The following is a 15,649-nucleotide window of genomic DNA, read 5'->3' as shown; positions in this document are numbered from 1 at the left end:
AGCCAATAAAAATAGAGACTTCTTTTTCTTCCTTTTTTGGAAATGTATAATGCCTGGTCAATTCATAACGAAACAAATAATAAATGACTAATTTTATGCATGCATTTGACCGACCACCCGTGTTAAGATAACATATTCATTATCGATAAGCAACAGAAAATCGATGACTTATGGAAAAGTTATGTGCAGGGAGGGGAAGGGGAAATCCTGTCGTCACGTGACTTCCGAGAGTAATGTGTCGGCGACACTTGCATTCTCTTTGAAGTGTATGAACTTTTTGACATCATTCCAGTGTCTGAAAGGTATGACATTAACAATCTAGGTCACTTGCTATGTTTTCCCTGTCAGAATAGTTGTTTACACAAGTGACCTGGTCTGTTTAGATCATCTGACTACTTGTGTGTTTTTGTTGGAAAATTTCGTCTTCGACATTCTTGAGGTTGTCTCGACTGCAAGCAACTGCTGCAGCAGTCGACAGGCCCAGCAGACGCAAATCAAACTGCATCTTCCATTAAAGAAAAAAAAGAAGTTACTTTTGCACCTCCTAAGTTGTATGCTGAATGACTCACATGTTGAAGAATGGGTGATGGGGTTCTTCACATATGACCAGGAGACTTCATGAGAGCAGATAATGTTTGTTTTTTGTTTGTCCTGTATGAGTGGTATTTGTTGGTTGGAAGATCCAACTGGTAAGTGCTTGGGAGTGGATGTTGAGGGATTGAGTGGGGGGAATGAGTTGGGGAGAGGGGGGTGGGGGGAGGTTGACAAATACTGAAATAGAAAGAATGAATGGAAGGAATCTGAAATTGGCGGTTGTCAATAGCAAAATAGTGACAAAAAGAGGAGGGGCCAAGGTAATGTTTATAAGAAGATGGTCAACCTTGATTCAGTTTCTTGATGTGTAGAAGCCAGATATCACTGGATGGTACAAAGGCAAAGGAAGGATGGAATAATTTTGAAAGAATTCACTGAGTTAGACTGGAGCAGTATGGTTGATATTTAGCATCCAGAATACCTCAGTCGGTAGAGCACAGGGTCATCCTCATGTGAGGGTTCAAATCTTCACCAAGCCAGTCAGTTAAGGGGGACTTTTCCCTTGGAATTTTTCCCGCAATGATTTGATTTGAAAGGTTGAAGTAAAAACACATCCTTGAGATCTTGTAAACATCTTAATTAAGAAGGTACAATGTTAGAACAACTGACCCACAGCACAGTTATTTAGCATAAAATTGATGACAACGAATTAACCTTGGTTCTTTATACATTCCTTGTGCAGTGCAACCCCAAGATTGACAAATAATATAGGACTATAAACTAAGGTAAAGTGTGTAAACACAAGCATAACATCTTCAGACCTGCCTAGTACTGCGATTCGTCCGTAGTTTCTACGATTCAAGCCCCCTGACTACGGCACTACGGCCGAGTAAAGAAAAGCTATATATATATGTAATACTAAATAGACACACATATATATATATATATAGACATAGTGATACTGATAGACAGTTTATACTAGAAATTTTACAAATACATTTTTTTTCTGTATTACACCTGTTTTGATTTGTGATTTAGGTTTAGCACCCTCGGAAACGAACATAGGTATGTTTTTTTTCCTGATGGCGCAGCACCATTTAACAAGAGTGTGGTTAGCAATGAAATTAAGCATAATTGTGTGTGGTTGTGTTTGTGTGTGGTGTGTATGTACTGTGTGTTTGCTGATAATCCTTAGAGAAAGTGGACAGGAAGCTGTTTCCTCTTCCTGGTTCTTGTCATTGTTGTTATTCATTGAGTGACTCAATGCCTTGGCATTGTTCGTATTACTATTAGTATTAATACTCTTATGTCACAATAGATTTCTCTCTGTGAAATTTGAGCTGCTCTCTCTCTTGGAAGAGTGCATGGCTACAGTAAAAGTGTCACCCCCCCCCCCCCCCCCTTTTTGGCTGCCTGCATAAGTGCAGACTGTGTATGTGTTTTCCTGTCAAAGTGGACTTTCCAACATAATGTTGTCAAGGACAACCTGTTTGTTGCCATTGGTTCATTTACATGCACTAAGAGCATGCTGCACATGGCACTTTTGTATATTGTCTCACTCGAATGACTGATATCCACACCGCCACTCAGGGTCTAGTGGACGAGGAGAAGCTTGTGTGTGTGTGTGTGTGTGTGTGTGTGTGTGAGTGTGTGAGAGAGAGAGAGTTAGTTACATTTTTGTGTGTGTACATAACATTGATGTAATGTGTTATGTAAACAAAGTGTTTTGTAAAGCACAAAGAGCAGATTTCTGGAAAGTGTGCTGTATAAGTATTTATTATTATTATTATTATTATTATTATTATTAAAATACTTGCAGGTGTGGGATTGGAACACTGTGTGCTCAGATTCTCTTGCTTCCTAGGTAAACAAGATACTTTCAGGTTACCATTCCACTACTGTTGTTGTGGTATGATCAGGTTGTCACACTGTGGCGCCAGTTCTGGTGCTGTGTGATGGTTCCCAAGAACAAGATTCCCACTGTGTGTGTGTGTGTGTGTGTGATTACCTTGTTAGTACTGTCTGACTCTGTCAGCTCATTGCTTTTACCGAGTGACTCAGATCCTTACTGCAGTGATCAGGTTGTCACGCTCTTGTGCCAGTTCTGAAATAGGGTGATGGCTCCCAGGAACACTGTGTTTGTGTGTGTGTGTTTATATGTGTGTCTATGTCTGTGTGTCTGTGTGTGTGATTGCCTTGTTGTTAACTGTCTGACTTAGTTCCTTGCAGTTAATGAGTGACTTGGTCCCTTGTGTTGTGTGATCAGGTTGTCACAGTGGCTCTCAAGAACAAGATGCCCACACTGTGTGTGTGTGTGTGTGTGTGTGTGTGTGTGTGACTGCCTTGTTGTTACTCTGACATAGTTCCTTGCAGTCAGCCAATTCTGATTCAGCCCTGTGGATTTTACAGCGTCGGCAGGCTTCCATGCTATATTGATGCAGAAAAAATGCAGAACAGAAAATATACATTTTGTACCTCCAAACTTCATGTGGACACATCCAGAATTACTTTAGAAGTTGGTTTCCTTTTTTTTGTATCTTAATTCTTATGCATATATATATATATATATATATACGGTATGAATGTGGAATCCATTTCAATGAGGTGAAATTTGACGGTGGAGCAGTGCTTCGGTGCAGAGCTCAATGAGATAATGAGTTACTCAGTCCCTTGTTGTCTTGTGGTGATCAGGTTGTCACACCTGGTGCCGGTTCTGGTGCAGCATTGTGGTTCCCAAGATAAGATGCCCACTCTGTGTTTGTGTGTCTGTGTGTGTGTCTGTGTGTGTGATTGCCTTGTTGTTTATGTCTGACTTTGTTTCTTGCAGCTAATGAGCAACTAGGAGCAAACTGGCAGAACAGTTAAGATGCTTACCTGCCAGTACAGTGTGTGTGAGGGTCTGGTTCGAATCCTGCTCTCAACCTTTCTCCCAACTTTTGACTGTAAAATCAAACTGAGTGTCAAGTCATTTGGATGAGATGATAAACCGAGATCCTGCATGCAGCACACACTTTGTATACTGTATAAGAACCCATGGCAACAAAAGTGTTGTCCTCTGGCTAAATTCTATAGAAGAAATCCTTGCTGATATGATATACAAATATATATATATATATACACACACATATATATGTGTGTATGTATGTATATATATTTATATTTATGCACACACTCAAGGCCTGACAAGCGAGTTGGGTTATACTGCTGTCAGGCATCTGCTCAGCACATGTTGTGTACAGAATGTGGATTCATCCAAACGCAGTGATGCCTCCTTGAGAAACTGCAAAAAATAATTATAATAATAAATAGATGTGGAAAGTAATAATGATGATAATAATGAGTGACTCATTTCCTTGTGTTGCGATAATCAGGTTGTCACACTGTGGTGCCGTTTCTGGAGCAGCGTGGTGGTTCCCAAGAACAAGATGCCCACTCTGGACGCTGCTGACCTTGACAGTGCCGTCAGGCTCAAAGTTGGCTACAATGGGTAGGGGAACGTTATCACTAAACATTAATGCTGATGTTAATGATCTGTATATTGTATGCTGTCAGGCTCAAAGTTGGCTGCAATGGGTTGTGGAACATTATCACTAAATATTAATGCTGATATTGATTAGTTTTACTTATATAATGTGTACCGTCAGACTCAAAGTTAGCAACATTGGGTTGGGGAACATCACTGAAAATTAATGCTGATATTAATGACTTTATAATGTGTGCTGTCAGGCTCCTAGTTGACTACAATGGGTAGGGGAATATTATCACTAAACAACAGTGGTTAGGGAATGTTATCACTAAACATTTTTGCTGATGTTAATGACCTGTATAATGTGTGCCATCAGGCTCAACGACTACAGTGGGTAGGGGAATGTTATCACTAAACATTAATGCTGATGTTAATGACCTGTATAATGTGTGCTGTCAGGCTCAACGTTGGCTGCAATGGATCGGGGAATGTTATCACTAAACAACAGTGGGTCAGGGAACAATATCACTAAATATTAATGCTGATTTTACTGCACTGTATAATGTGTGTCTTCAAGCCCAAACATCTGTGCTGATCAAATGACTTGTATTATAATGTGTGGCGTCAGGCTCAAAGTTGGCTGCAGTGGGTATGGGAACATTATCAATATCACTAAGCGTTGTTAATGCTGATGTTAATGACCTGTATAATGTATTAATGAGGGGAGTAGCACTTTCAGCATGTTTGGTATTACAGGTATGGAATGGTTATGGGAACATGGGTTGGTTTTGTTTGTTTTTTATTCAGTATTTCTTCCATGCACATTTGAACTTGAAGAGGAAACAGAAGGAGAAAATAAAGAAAGAGTTCTGAGCAGGAAGCATGATATTCAATTTCATTGATGCTTTGTCAAAATATATGTATATATTTTTCATATTTATGTATTCTGATTAGTGGATATTTTGTTGATCAACTTAGCGGTCGGAGTACATCATACTACATGATGGTATGTGACATGGTTTTAACATGACTAAATGTGTTTCTATAAATGTACATAAACAGGTATACATGTAGCAATAAAAAAAAAAGGGTTCTTGATGTCGTTCTGGTATGTATATTCCAATTTGAGGTGACTGTAAATGAACTGGATCTGTTGAGTTGTGGACTGACTTGTAACACGAATGGAGTATTTTTCAGACTGGTCTGTTAGTTTCAAACCCTGTCTGAACTCAAAACTGCATCATGATGGTATGTGACATGGTTTTGACATGACTAAATGTGTTTCTATAAATGTACATACACATGTATACATGTAGCAATTAAAAAGTTTCAAGCCCTGTCTGAACTCAGAACTGAAACAGTGTGCTTGGAATTAATTTTTTATTTTTTATTTTTTTAATTTTTTTAATAACAGAGTTGTAAAGTTTTGATAATGTCCACTGCATACTTTCTACCTTAGAAGTCATAAATGAAAATGTGTGTTGCTTACAATGTTTCAGAGACATTCTGGTGACCAACATAAAAATGGACATGAACTACATTGACTTCTGTGCGGAGATCAAAGACATCTGCAAATTTGATGATTGCCAGCCGTTCACTGTTAAATGGCTTGATGAGGAAGGCAAGTATTTGTGTGTGTGTTTGTGTGTGTGTGTGTGTGTGTGTGTGTGTGTGTGTGTGTGTGTAGTGGGGGAGGGGGTGTTTAGAGTGTTCAATGATTTGAATATTGTGGAGTTATAATTGAGGATTTTTAAAGAGTTTTTGTTTGTGTGTGTGTGAGTATTGATTGCTATGAAGGCTGTTGCGTCTTTATAATGAAGCATTTTTAAAGAGTTTGTGTGTGGGTCTGAATAATTACACCTGTATGTGTGCATGCGTCACTGTATTTGTGTGAGCGTTATGTGTGTCTGAGTCGAGTGTTAATTGCTGAATTGGTTAAGTATTGTGGGTTGATTGTTTTGGGGCATTTTTAAAGACTGATTGTGTGGACACTGCTCTTACAACTCTTCTACCTAATTATATTTTTTGATATTTTATGATTTTATTTCTATTACTTCAGTTGGTACATGAATAAAAGATAAAGAAAAGCAAAAACGCTTGTGTCTGTCACTAAATCAGTGAAATAGTTTACTGCATGGAATGCTTATTCACTGGAAAAAACAATAAAAACAAATGAAGAAAAATAAACAGTAAACTGCACCCTGTTCTCCAGTTGGTATGATGTGCAGGACCAACATAACACAACACAACACAACACAAGCAGTAATGAACAGAAGTTAATGTAAAAGTCAGAAGTGAGAACCGGAGCGTGTGTTTTTATTGTCGTGTGGTGAAACTGCTAAAAAAACAGCAGTTTATGAATGATTGATAAAAGCCATATTTTGATGATGATGATGATGAAATATATTGATCTGCACTGCTGTTCACCCTCCACCCCCCACCACCCATGCTTTGAAGAAGTGTATTTGTTGTATTATGTGTTGTATCGTTTATTTAACCAGATACTTGCATGGACACACATACACATACATGTGTGTCTGTGCACACACACACACACACACACACAGACATGCACCGTGCACACACACACGCGCATGCGCACACGCACACATGCTCACTCGCACACACGCATGCACGCACGCACGCAGGCACGCATATATACATATGTATGTTCATCTAATATCACTTACAGTGAAAAGACGTTAAACTAAAGAACGAACACACACACACACAGACACGCACACACACACACACACACACACACACACTGTGCGGGTGCGTATACACACGCACACACACACACACACACACACATACAAACACACACACACACTCACTCACTCACTCACTCACTTACTTACTCACTCACATACCCTGTCTGCCTGTTTCTGTCTGTCTGTCTGTCTGTCTGTCTGTCTGTCTCTCTCTCTCTCTCTCTCTCTCTCTCTCTCACACTCACTTTCTTTCTATTTCTCTCATGCACACATAAAAACACATACTGACAGACACACACTGGCACACACACACACACACACACACACACATTCACTCTCATTCACTACCACCCCTCTTCTGCCCCGCCCCCCACAGGGACTATTGATTTCTCTGTAACTAAGTCAGCCAGGCCAGTGACATGCTGAGGCTGCATAAGTGATTAAGCCTGTGTGAGTGTCCCTTTCTGGAACGCTTGCCATTTTTTTCCTGACCCCCCTTACCCCCCGTCGTCCACTCCCTCTCTTCCGACTGCCTGTACATTTCTTCTGATTGCAGCGCATGATGTCTGTTATACAAGTGTTGTGGATGTGTACTATGTGGTTGGGTGTTTGTGTATGTGTGTGTAAAAAGGTCCCTTGGCAGACTTGGTGAGGTGTTGATCCAGTGTTCACTAGTGGTCAGAGTTCAAGGCCCTGTTTTGGCATGGTGGTGTCTCCTTTGCTCCCGATAAATTTTCCTCACTCCACCCAGGTGTGAATGGGTTTTTGACTTCGATCAGGGAAGGTTGAAACTGTGGAAGGAAATGACTGGCCCCAGTCTTCCTATTCAGAGCCCCTGGCACATTGAATATGAATTGGTCTGTACACACTCCCTCTGGCATAATTCATGCACAGAAAACACGGACTTACAAAGAGCCATCCACACACACACACACCTTATAACACACTGATGGGAATGGTTGTCAATAAAACCTGTCCTGAGAATCCTATAACACACTGAAGGGAATGGTTGTCAATAAAAACTGCCTTGAGAATCCTATAACATACTGAAGGGAATGGTTGTCAATAAAAACTGTCTTGAGAATCCTATAACATACTGAAGGGAATGGTTGTCAATAAAAACTGTCTTGAGAATCCTATAACATACTGAAGGGAATGGTTGTAAAACTGTCTTGAGAAATAAAATACTGAAGGGAATGGTTGTCAATAAAACTGTCTTGAGAATCCTATAACATACTGAAGGGAATGGTTGTCAATAAAAACTGTCTTGAGAATCCTATAACATACTGAAGGGAATGGTTGGAAAAAGAAAGACTTATCAAGAATCCTATCATACTTAAGGGAATGGTTGTCCTGAGATCAGCTTTGAATTTGTCCATGAGTTGGGAGTGTTACACAGACTGGATGGCAGGGAGTTCCAAAATTTTAGGAGCAGGGAAACTTCAGCCGCATTCTCCAACCATCTTCATTGTTTTTATTCTTGATACTGTTATTATTTATATTTTTGTTGTTATTGATTGACATTGTCCACAGGTGACCCGTGCACAATATCTTCCCAAACGGAGCTGGATGAAGCAATTCGTCTGTATGAGGTCAACAAAGATTCTGAACTGAACATCCACGGTATGTTCTGTTTGTGTGAAATCACACCGAACTAGTAGGCAGTAGTAGTAGTAGGCTTCCTTCGGTCATGGCTGACCATGGATAGAGTATACCCGACCTAATGTCTAATTGGGCTGTCTGCTTGGACCAAGCAGCGTCGCCTGTGACTGTAGAGACCGATGCGAGAGAGACAGTCTCTGTCGCAGCGGTCACATGTGTAAACTGATGCTGGTCTGTCGGCTGCCGTCCCTTTTCTGCGAGCTCGCTTTTCTGCTGCAGCAGCTGACAGTTTGTCCTCACCAATCCGTAGCTGATTCTTGAGGGTGCTTCTCCATCTCTTGCGGTCATCTGCAAGGCCCTCCCAGGAATCATTGTTGATCTCACACTTAACTACTGGTACCTATTTAACTTAAGTCACAATAATGATAGCCAGTCAGATAGGACCTTTTTCTCTTTATTTTTTTCAGTGCAGCAGATGTGGAGAAGCTTGTATGAATCAGTCTGTATGCTTTAACACCTTCTTGAAACTGACACTGAAACTTAGAACTATGGACTTCCAGTCCCAGGGTCCTTGGTTCGAATCCCAACTACATATGGTGAGTTAGGGATGCAGATCAATTGTCCAATCTCCAAGGTCAGCACATGTGCAGACTTGCAAGTATGTGAACCTCATTCATGCATTACACATGCAGAAGATCAAACACATGCACGTTAAATATCTGGTAGGCGTAATCCATGTCAGTATTTGGTGGATTATGCAAATTTCAGAACATAAAGATAAGTGCCTTAACCATAGAGCCACCTTCATCCATGTGGAAGAATATGAAGGAGTTTATATGGCTGCAATGACAGCGACTGACCCGTTGATGCTTGATTTGAGTGTGTGTCTTATAATACGCTGTGTCAATTGCATCAATTGTGTGTGCATCTTGTAATCTGGAATGTCTTGAAGTCATCAAAATACCATACATGTTTGTTTTGTATAGACTTTTGGGCTTTTTTAGTCACTTCTGTGTATTGTTGCATCACATGTTTTTACATGGAAACATTTTTAGGGGTTAATCTGTTTTGTCTCATTCCAGTGTTCCCCAATGTTCCTGAACGACCAGGCATGCCATGTGTTGGAGAAGATCGTAAGTTTTTAGCTTTATGGAAGCAGAGAGAGACAGAGAGAGAGAGAGAGGGGTATATACATAGACGTGAGAAAGAGAGATGTAGAAATTCAGAATGAGAACAAGAACTTTTGTAAAGCCCTGGCTGGGGTGGTGGTCTTTGTGGTTGACTTAACTATAATTTCTGTGACCAGTCAGTTATGATTCATTTTTGTTTGAAAAAAAAGGAAAAGATTCACCTCCACAGACACAAACAAGCTGCATTGTATTGCATAGTATGACATTTTTTGTCTCAGTGGATTTCTTCATGTGAAATTCAGGCTGCTCTTCCCTGACAGAGCAGAGTGCAGTGCCTCAGTGCAGTGCCACCCATATTACTTTTTTTCTTTTTCTGTCTGCAGGCCTATTTGTTTTCCTATCAAAGGGGATTTTTCCACAGAATTTTGCCAGGTACAACCCTTTTGTTGCCATGGGTGCTTTTACTTGCTCTTAGTGTCCGCTGCACGTAGGACCTCAGTTTATCATCTCATCTGAAAGACTAGAGTCGAGACCACCACACACAGCTTAGTGGAAAAGAGGGGATAAAAATCCTGATATGTGTGTGGGACTCAAGCCCATGGACGCTGTTTCCTAGTTGGGTTCATTTCCACTGGGCCACCATTCCACTGTTGATGATTTACTTCTGAAAAAACAAGAATTAAAAAGAAAGGATTTGCCGTCAGAGGCCATACAGGCACAAGTTATTGTGTGTGCAGGCAGCATGTATCAACTCAAATCCATGGACACTGGTTCCTAGTTGGGTTTATTTCCACTAGGCCACCATTTTCTGTTGATGATTTACTTCTGAAAAAAGAAGAAAAATAGAAAAAGATTTGCTGTCACTGGTCTTACAGGCACAGATTGTTGTGTGTGCAGGCAACATGTATTGAATTAAACCCATGGACGCTGGTTCCTGTTTGGGTTCATTTCCACTAGGCCACCGCTCCTGCTGATTATTTACTTCTGAAAAAAACACACACAAAAAAGATAAAGATTTGTTGTTGTGTGTGCAGGCAACATGTATCGGCGAGGGGCACGCAGATGGCGGAAGCTGTACGTCTACAATGGACATTCCTATCAGGCCAAGAGATTCTCTAGGGTGGGTTTTGTAGGGTAGTTGTGAAAGTGTGTGTGTGTGTGTTCGTGTGTGCAAGCATGCCTGTGTGTGTGTGTGTGTGTGTGTGTGTGTGTGTGTGTGTGTGTGCAAGCATGCTTGTGTGAGTGTGTGCACACGCACACATGTATGTGTATGTGTTTGCAAGTATATGTCTGTGTGTATGTTGCGTATGTGTGTGCAGTTAGAGTATTGTTAGACGGGCGCAATAGCCGAGTGGTTAAAGCGTTGACTGTCAATCTGAGGGTCCCAGGTTTGAATCATGGTGACGGCGTCTGGTGGGTGAAGGGTGGAGATTTTTACAATCTCCCAGGTCAACATATGTGCAGACCTGCTAGTGCCTGAACCCCCTTCATGTGTATATGCAAGCAGAAGATCAAATACGCATATTAAAGATCCTGTAATCCATGTCAGCGTTTGGTGGGTTATGGAAACAAGAACATACCCAGCATGCACACCCCCGAAAAACGGAGTATGTCTGCCTACATGGTGGAGTAAAAACGGTCATACACGTAAAAGCCCACTCGTGTGCATACGAGTGAACGTGGGAGTTGCAGCCCACGAACGCAGAAGAAGAAGGAGAAGAGAGTATTGTTAGTTCCATCAGTGCAGTGTATAAAGCATAAAAATAAATAAGTAATCTCACATTCAGTAGTCAGATTGTGTGTTTCTTCTGTGCATTGTGTAAAAAATCTGATATTCATGGTGCATGAATATGAATGATCCTGTGTCTAAATTTCTTTTCCAGGTTTTTTGTTGTTGTTTTTACACGTTCATCATGATCAATGTTTACAGTTTTTCAGTGCCGATGGTAATGGCCCTTTGTGATCAGCTGGGCTTTAACTTCCAAGCAGCAAAAATATATGAATATCTAAATGAATACATTCTTTTATTTTTAAGCTGAAGGAAAACATTTGTGCGTGTCCTTTAAATTTGGATCCCACTTATGTGATCATCTGGGCTTTGAGCAACAAAGATGAAAGAATAAGTAAATAATGAATAGATAGACAAATGAATATGTGTTTTCTTTCATTAATGAATATGTATTTTCTTTCATTTTTAAACTGAAGAAAATGTTTTTGTCGCCTCACACTGAAAGCTCTTTGTATGGTGTGTTCAGTTTGTATCTAGGGGTTATGGGATCAGTAGGGAGGGTGTGCTGGCCCACTTTCATGGTGAACTTTTTGTTGCTCACAGTGCAAGAAGTAGGTTTTGTTGCTCACAGTGCAAGAAGTAGGTCAAACTTACATGGTGAACTTTTTGTTGCTCACAGTGCAAGAAGTAGGTTTTGTTGCTCACAGTGCAAGAAGTAGGTCAAACTTACATGGTGAACTTTTTGTTGCTCACAGTGCAAGAAGTAGGTTTTGTTGCTCACAGTGCAAGAAGTAGGTCAAACTTTCATGGTGAACTTTTTGTTGCTCACAGTGCAAGAAGTAGGTCATATGATTTGGCAGGACAACTTTTTGGCAGAATTTCTAAATGGATCAGTTCAAATACATAATGGAAGATACATGACAAGAAACACTCTGAAAGTAAACATAGAAGACTAAAGCAAATGATGGGTACAATTATAAAACCAAATATATTTTGTAAACTTGCAAAAAAAATTGTCTCTGAAAATGTTCAAAATCCTTTCATCAGAACAGCGGTTTCCACTACGAAATTCAGTGACCTGGAAAAAAAGGAAATGGAGACGTGCATGCACACGCGGTTCTCGCTAGCAAAAACTGGGGAACCGCCAAGAAAATCAGACGAGAGTGTGTCTGCAAACCCTTCTTAATATTTAGTAATATGCTTTTTGTGCAGAAAATCTTTTTTTTTTTTTTTGTTCTTCCCTCACACATATGGTTCTTTGTGCTGTGTGTTTGGGATCAGTATTCATATTTTTTTTCAGTCCCAATACAGCCCTGTGTGGCTGGATGGGCAATGTGCGACAAAAATGAATGAATGAATGAATAAATAGTTTCTTTTATTTTTATGATATTGTTAGGATATTTGAATATGGACCTGGGCTATGTGCGACAAAAATGAATGAATAAATAAATGAATCGATGAATAAATAGTTTCTTTTATTTTTCTGATATTGTTATGATTTTATAATATGGCCCTGGGCTATGTGCGACATGAATGAATGAATGAATAAATATATAGTTTCTTTTATTTTCAAACTAAAGAAAACCCATTTTTGTTCCATCACAGACAGAGCTGTGTGTCCTGTGTATTTGAGATCAATATTGATATTTTTCAGTCCTGATATGGCCCTGTCCAATATGGCCCTAGGCTACATGCGACATGAATGAATGAATAAATAATTTCTTCAAACAAAAGAAAACCTGTGTGTTTGGGATCAATATTGTTATTTTTTCGGTCCTGATATGGCCCTGTCCAACATTAACCTGGGCTACATGCGACATAAATGAACTAATAAATGTATAGCTGATTTATTTTATTTTCAAACTAAAGAAAACCCTTCTTTGTTCCATCATGCACAAGGCTCTGTGTGCTGTGTGTTTGGGATCAATATTTATATTTTTTTCAGACCCAATATGGCCCTGTGTGGCCGGATGGGCTATATGCGACATGAATGAATGAATGAATTAATGAATAAATAGTTTCTTTTATTTTTATGATATTTTTATGATTTTATAACATGGCCCTGTTTGATATGTCCCTGGACTCTAAGCAACATGAATGAATATACGAATGAATGGATAATTTCTTTTGTGTTTGTACCAAAGAAGAACCTTATTTGCTCCCTCACGCTTCCAGAAAGCCCTGTGTGCGGTGTGTTCGGATCGCATCTGGGGGCTGGGCAGGCAGGGCTTCAAGTGCACGCGGTGCAAGATGACAGTGCACAAACGCTGCCACAAGCTGTTTCACCCCATGTGTGGCGCTCAGATGGTGAGACCCTGTCCTCGTGTTTGTGTGTGTGTGTGGGTGTGCATGTGGGGAAGAGTGTGTATGTGAAAGGTTTTTTGTGTGTGGTTGTGTGTGTGTGTGTGTGTGTGTGTGTGTGCGTGCGCATGTGGGGAAGAGTGTATGTGAAAGGTTTTTTTGTGTGTGGTGTGTGTGTTTGTGCATGTGGGGAAGAGTGTGTATGTGAAAGGTTTTTTGTGTGTGGTGTGTGTGTTTGTGCATGTGGGGAAGAGTGTGTATGTGAAAGGTTTTTTGTGTGTGGTGTGTGTGTGTGTGTGTGTGTGCGCGCATATGGGGAAGAGTGTGTATGTGAATGTTTTTTTGTGTGATATGTGTGTGTGTGTGTGTGTGTGTGTGGGGAAGAGTGTGTATGTGAATGTTTTTTGTGCGTGTTAGAGTGTGTGGTGTGGTATGTGTATGTGTATGTGTGTGTGATGCATGTGTGTGTCTGAAAAAAATCTCTATGTATGTATTTATCTATCTGTCTATATATCTATCTATGTATCTATCTATCTATCAGACCATCTGTTTATCTCTCTGTGTCTGTCTCTGTCTCTCTCTGTTTCTGTCTCTCTCTCTCTTTTGTCTCTCTCTCTCTGTCTCTGTCTCTCTGTCTCTCTCTCTGTTAGAGAGCCTATTGGAAGAATAGGCCATGCCTAAAATCTTTTTCCTTGAATAAAAAACGTTTTGAGTTCCAAGTTCTCTCTCGCTCTCTCTCTTGCTCTCTCTCTCTCTCTCTACACACACACACACACACACACACATATATATATATATATATATATATATATATACAATAATATATACATATATATATAAAAATACATACATACACACGCACATATTTATGTCAGTGCACATTTAGTGGTTGTTAAACTACACTTTTCTTGAACACAGATCCTTCTGTGGTTTGTTGACACATATTACATGACGCACGTTACAGAGCCCAGAGCAACCATTGCCGCCGGAACAATCAAAGATGCCCTCAGCTTCTCGGGAGGCTAACGGGTCTTCACAGCCAGGTTTGATTTCTTTCTTTTTTCCTTTTTTTTTTTTTTTTGTTTTTTTTAAGTCTCTTCATTATCTTTTTTTCCCTTGTGCTTGATCTATAATTTATGATCTGTTAGCATATTGTACTCTGGATTTTTGTTGTTTACTATGGTTTGAAAGCGCTTTTGGTCTTTTAGCATTGTAGTGATCACAGAAGAGAGGAATAATTGATGAGATGTTGTGGTTGATTGGTTAGAGTTCTTGATTCTCACCTGTTTCCTGGGTTCAGAAGACCAGATGTGTTAAAGGTGGAGATTTTTTTCAATCTCCCAGGTCAGTGTAAGTGTGCAGAAGATCAGATGCGCACGTTAAAGATCCTGTAATACATGTCAGTGTTAGGTGTGTTATGGAAACAAGAACATACCCAGCATACACATCCCCGAAAATGGAATATGGCTGGCTGCCAGCAAGGTGGGTAAAAATAGTAATACATACACTCATACACATGAGTGAATCAAAATATGCTGAGAAAACCAAGCTTCAGAGATTGTATAACAGAGTGTCAAAAAAGCAATTTTATTGATAGTCTGGCCAAGGAACAAGACTTGTGATCTGTTTCTGCTGATCCAGCATGCTGAGCATAATGTATGAAAGTATTTCTGTTGAAAAAAATGAATAAATAAAAAAGAGAGAAACTGTTTAACATTGTGTGCCTTTGATTTTCAGGTCCTAAGAACAGCACAGTGACGTACGAAATGGGGAAAGAGGTAAGGGCCCAAGTGTGGGTGGGTGGGTGGATGTGGAGTGGTATGCGTGCATCACTTTGTGTGTGTGACATCTTTTTATTTTGTTTTGTTTTTGTTTTGTTTTTAGTTTGTCATCAGTACAAAAATGTGTGAAATGTCATTGTTGATTATGTCATGCGCATTATGGTTTCATGCGCGCTATCATTTGGTATTCTACTCGGTGACAACCTGCAGGCAATATGAGAAAAGGACACATTGCAGTTTATCATTTCTTTCGGCATCACTTCTGAGGCGGTGATTCTGTGGATGTTTGATTTGAAACTGCTTCGTCTTTGTATTGTATTTTTTTGTGTGTGTATGTGTTGGATTTTTTTTTCTTTATTTTTAAAGAGAGTTAGACATCCTTCATGTAACTT

At 39.9% G+C, this 15,649-nt stretch overlaps 1 protein-coding gene across 2 annotated transcripts in view; it reads left to right on the top strand.

Moving 5' to 3' along the window:
* The first annotated feature begins 219 nt into the window (after positions 1-219).
* LOC143287422 (protein kinase C iota type-like) overlaps positions 220-15,649 on the top strand; it is a 57,399-nt gene continuing 41,969 nt past the window's right edge. For both annotated transcript variants that reach the window (XM_076595408.1, XM_076595407.1), the window contains exons 1-9: positions 220-302; positions 3,906-4,021; positions 5,500-5,621; positions 8,248-8,337; positions 9,399-9,449; positions 10,481-10,566; positions 13,351-13,482; positions 14,441-14,519; positions 15,214-15,254. In XM_076595408.1, the coding sequence (XP_076451523.1) occupies positions 3,960-4,021; positions 5,500-5,621; positions 8,248-8,337; positions 9,399-9,449; positions 10,481-10,566; positions 13,351-13,482; positions 14,441-14,519; positions 15,214-15,254 (663 nt within the window). In that variant the 5' untranslated portion in view covers positions 220-302; positions 3,906-3,959. The remainder of the gene's footprint in view (positions 303-3,905; positions 4,022-5,499; positions 5,622-8,247; positions 8,338-9,398; positions 9,450-10,480; positions 10,567-13,350; positions 13,483-14,440; positions 14,520-15,213; positions 15,255-15,649) is intronic.

The sequence above is a fragment of the Babylonia areolata genome, chromosome 11 (assembly GCF_041734735.1).
Source record: "Babylonia areolata isolate BAREFJ2019XMU chromosome 11, ASM4173473v1, whole genome shotgun sequence".
In the NCBI taxonomy this organism is placed as follows: Eukaryota; Metazoa; Mollusca; class Gastropoda; order Neogastropoda; family Buccinidae; genus Babylonia; species Babylonia areolata.
The sequence above is the reverse complement of the archived record's forward strand: the minus strand, read 5'-3'. Positions and strand labels throughout refer to the sequence as shown.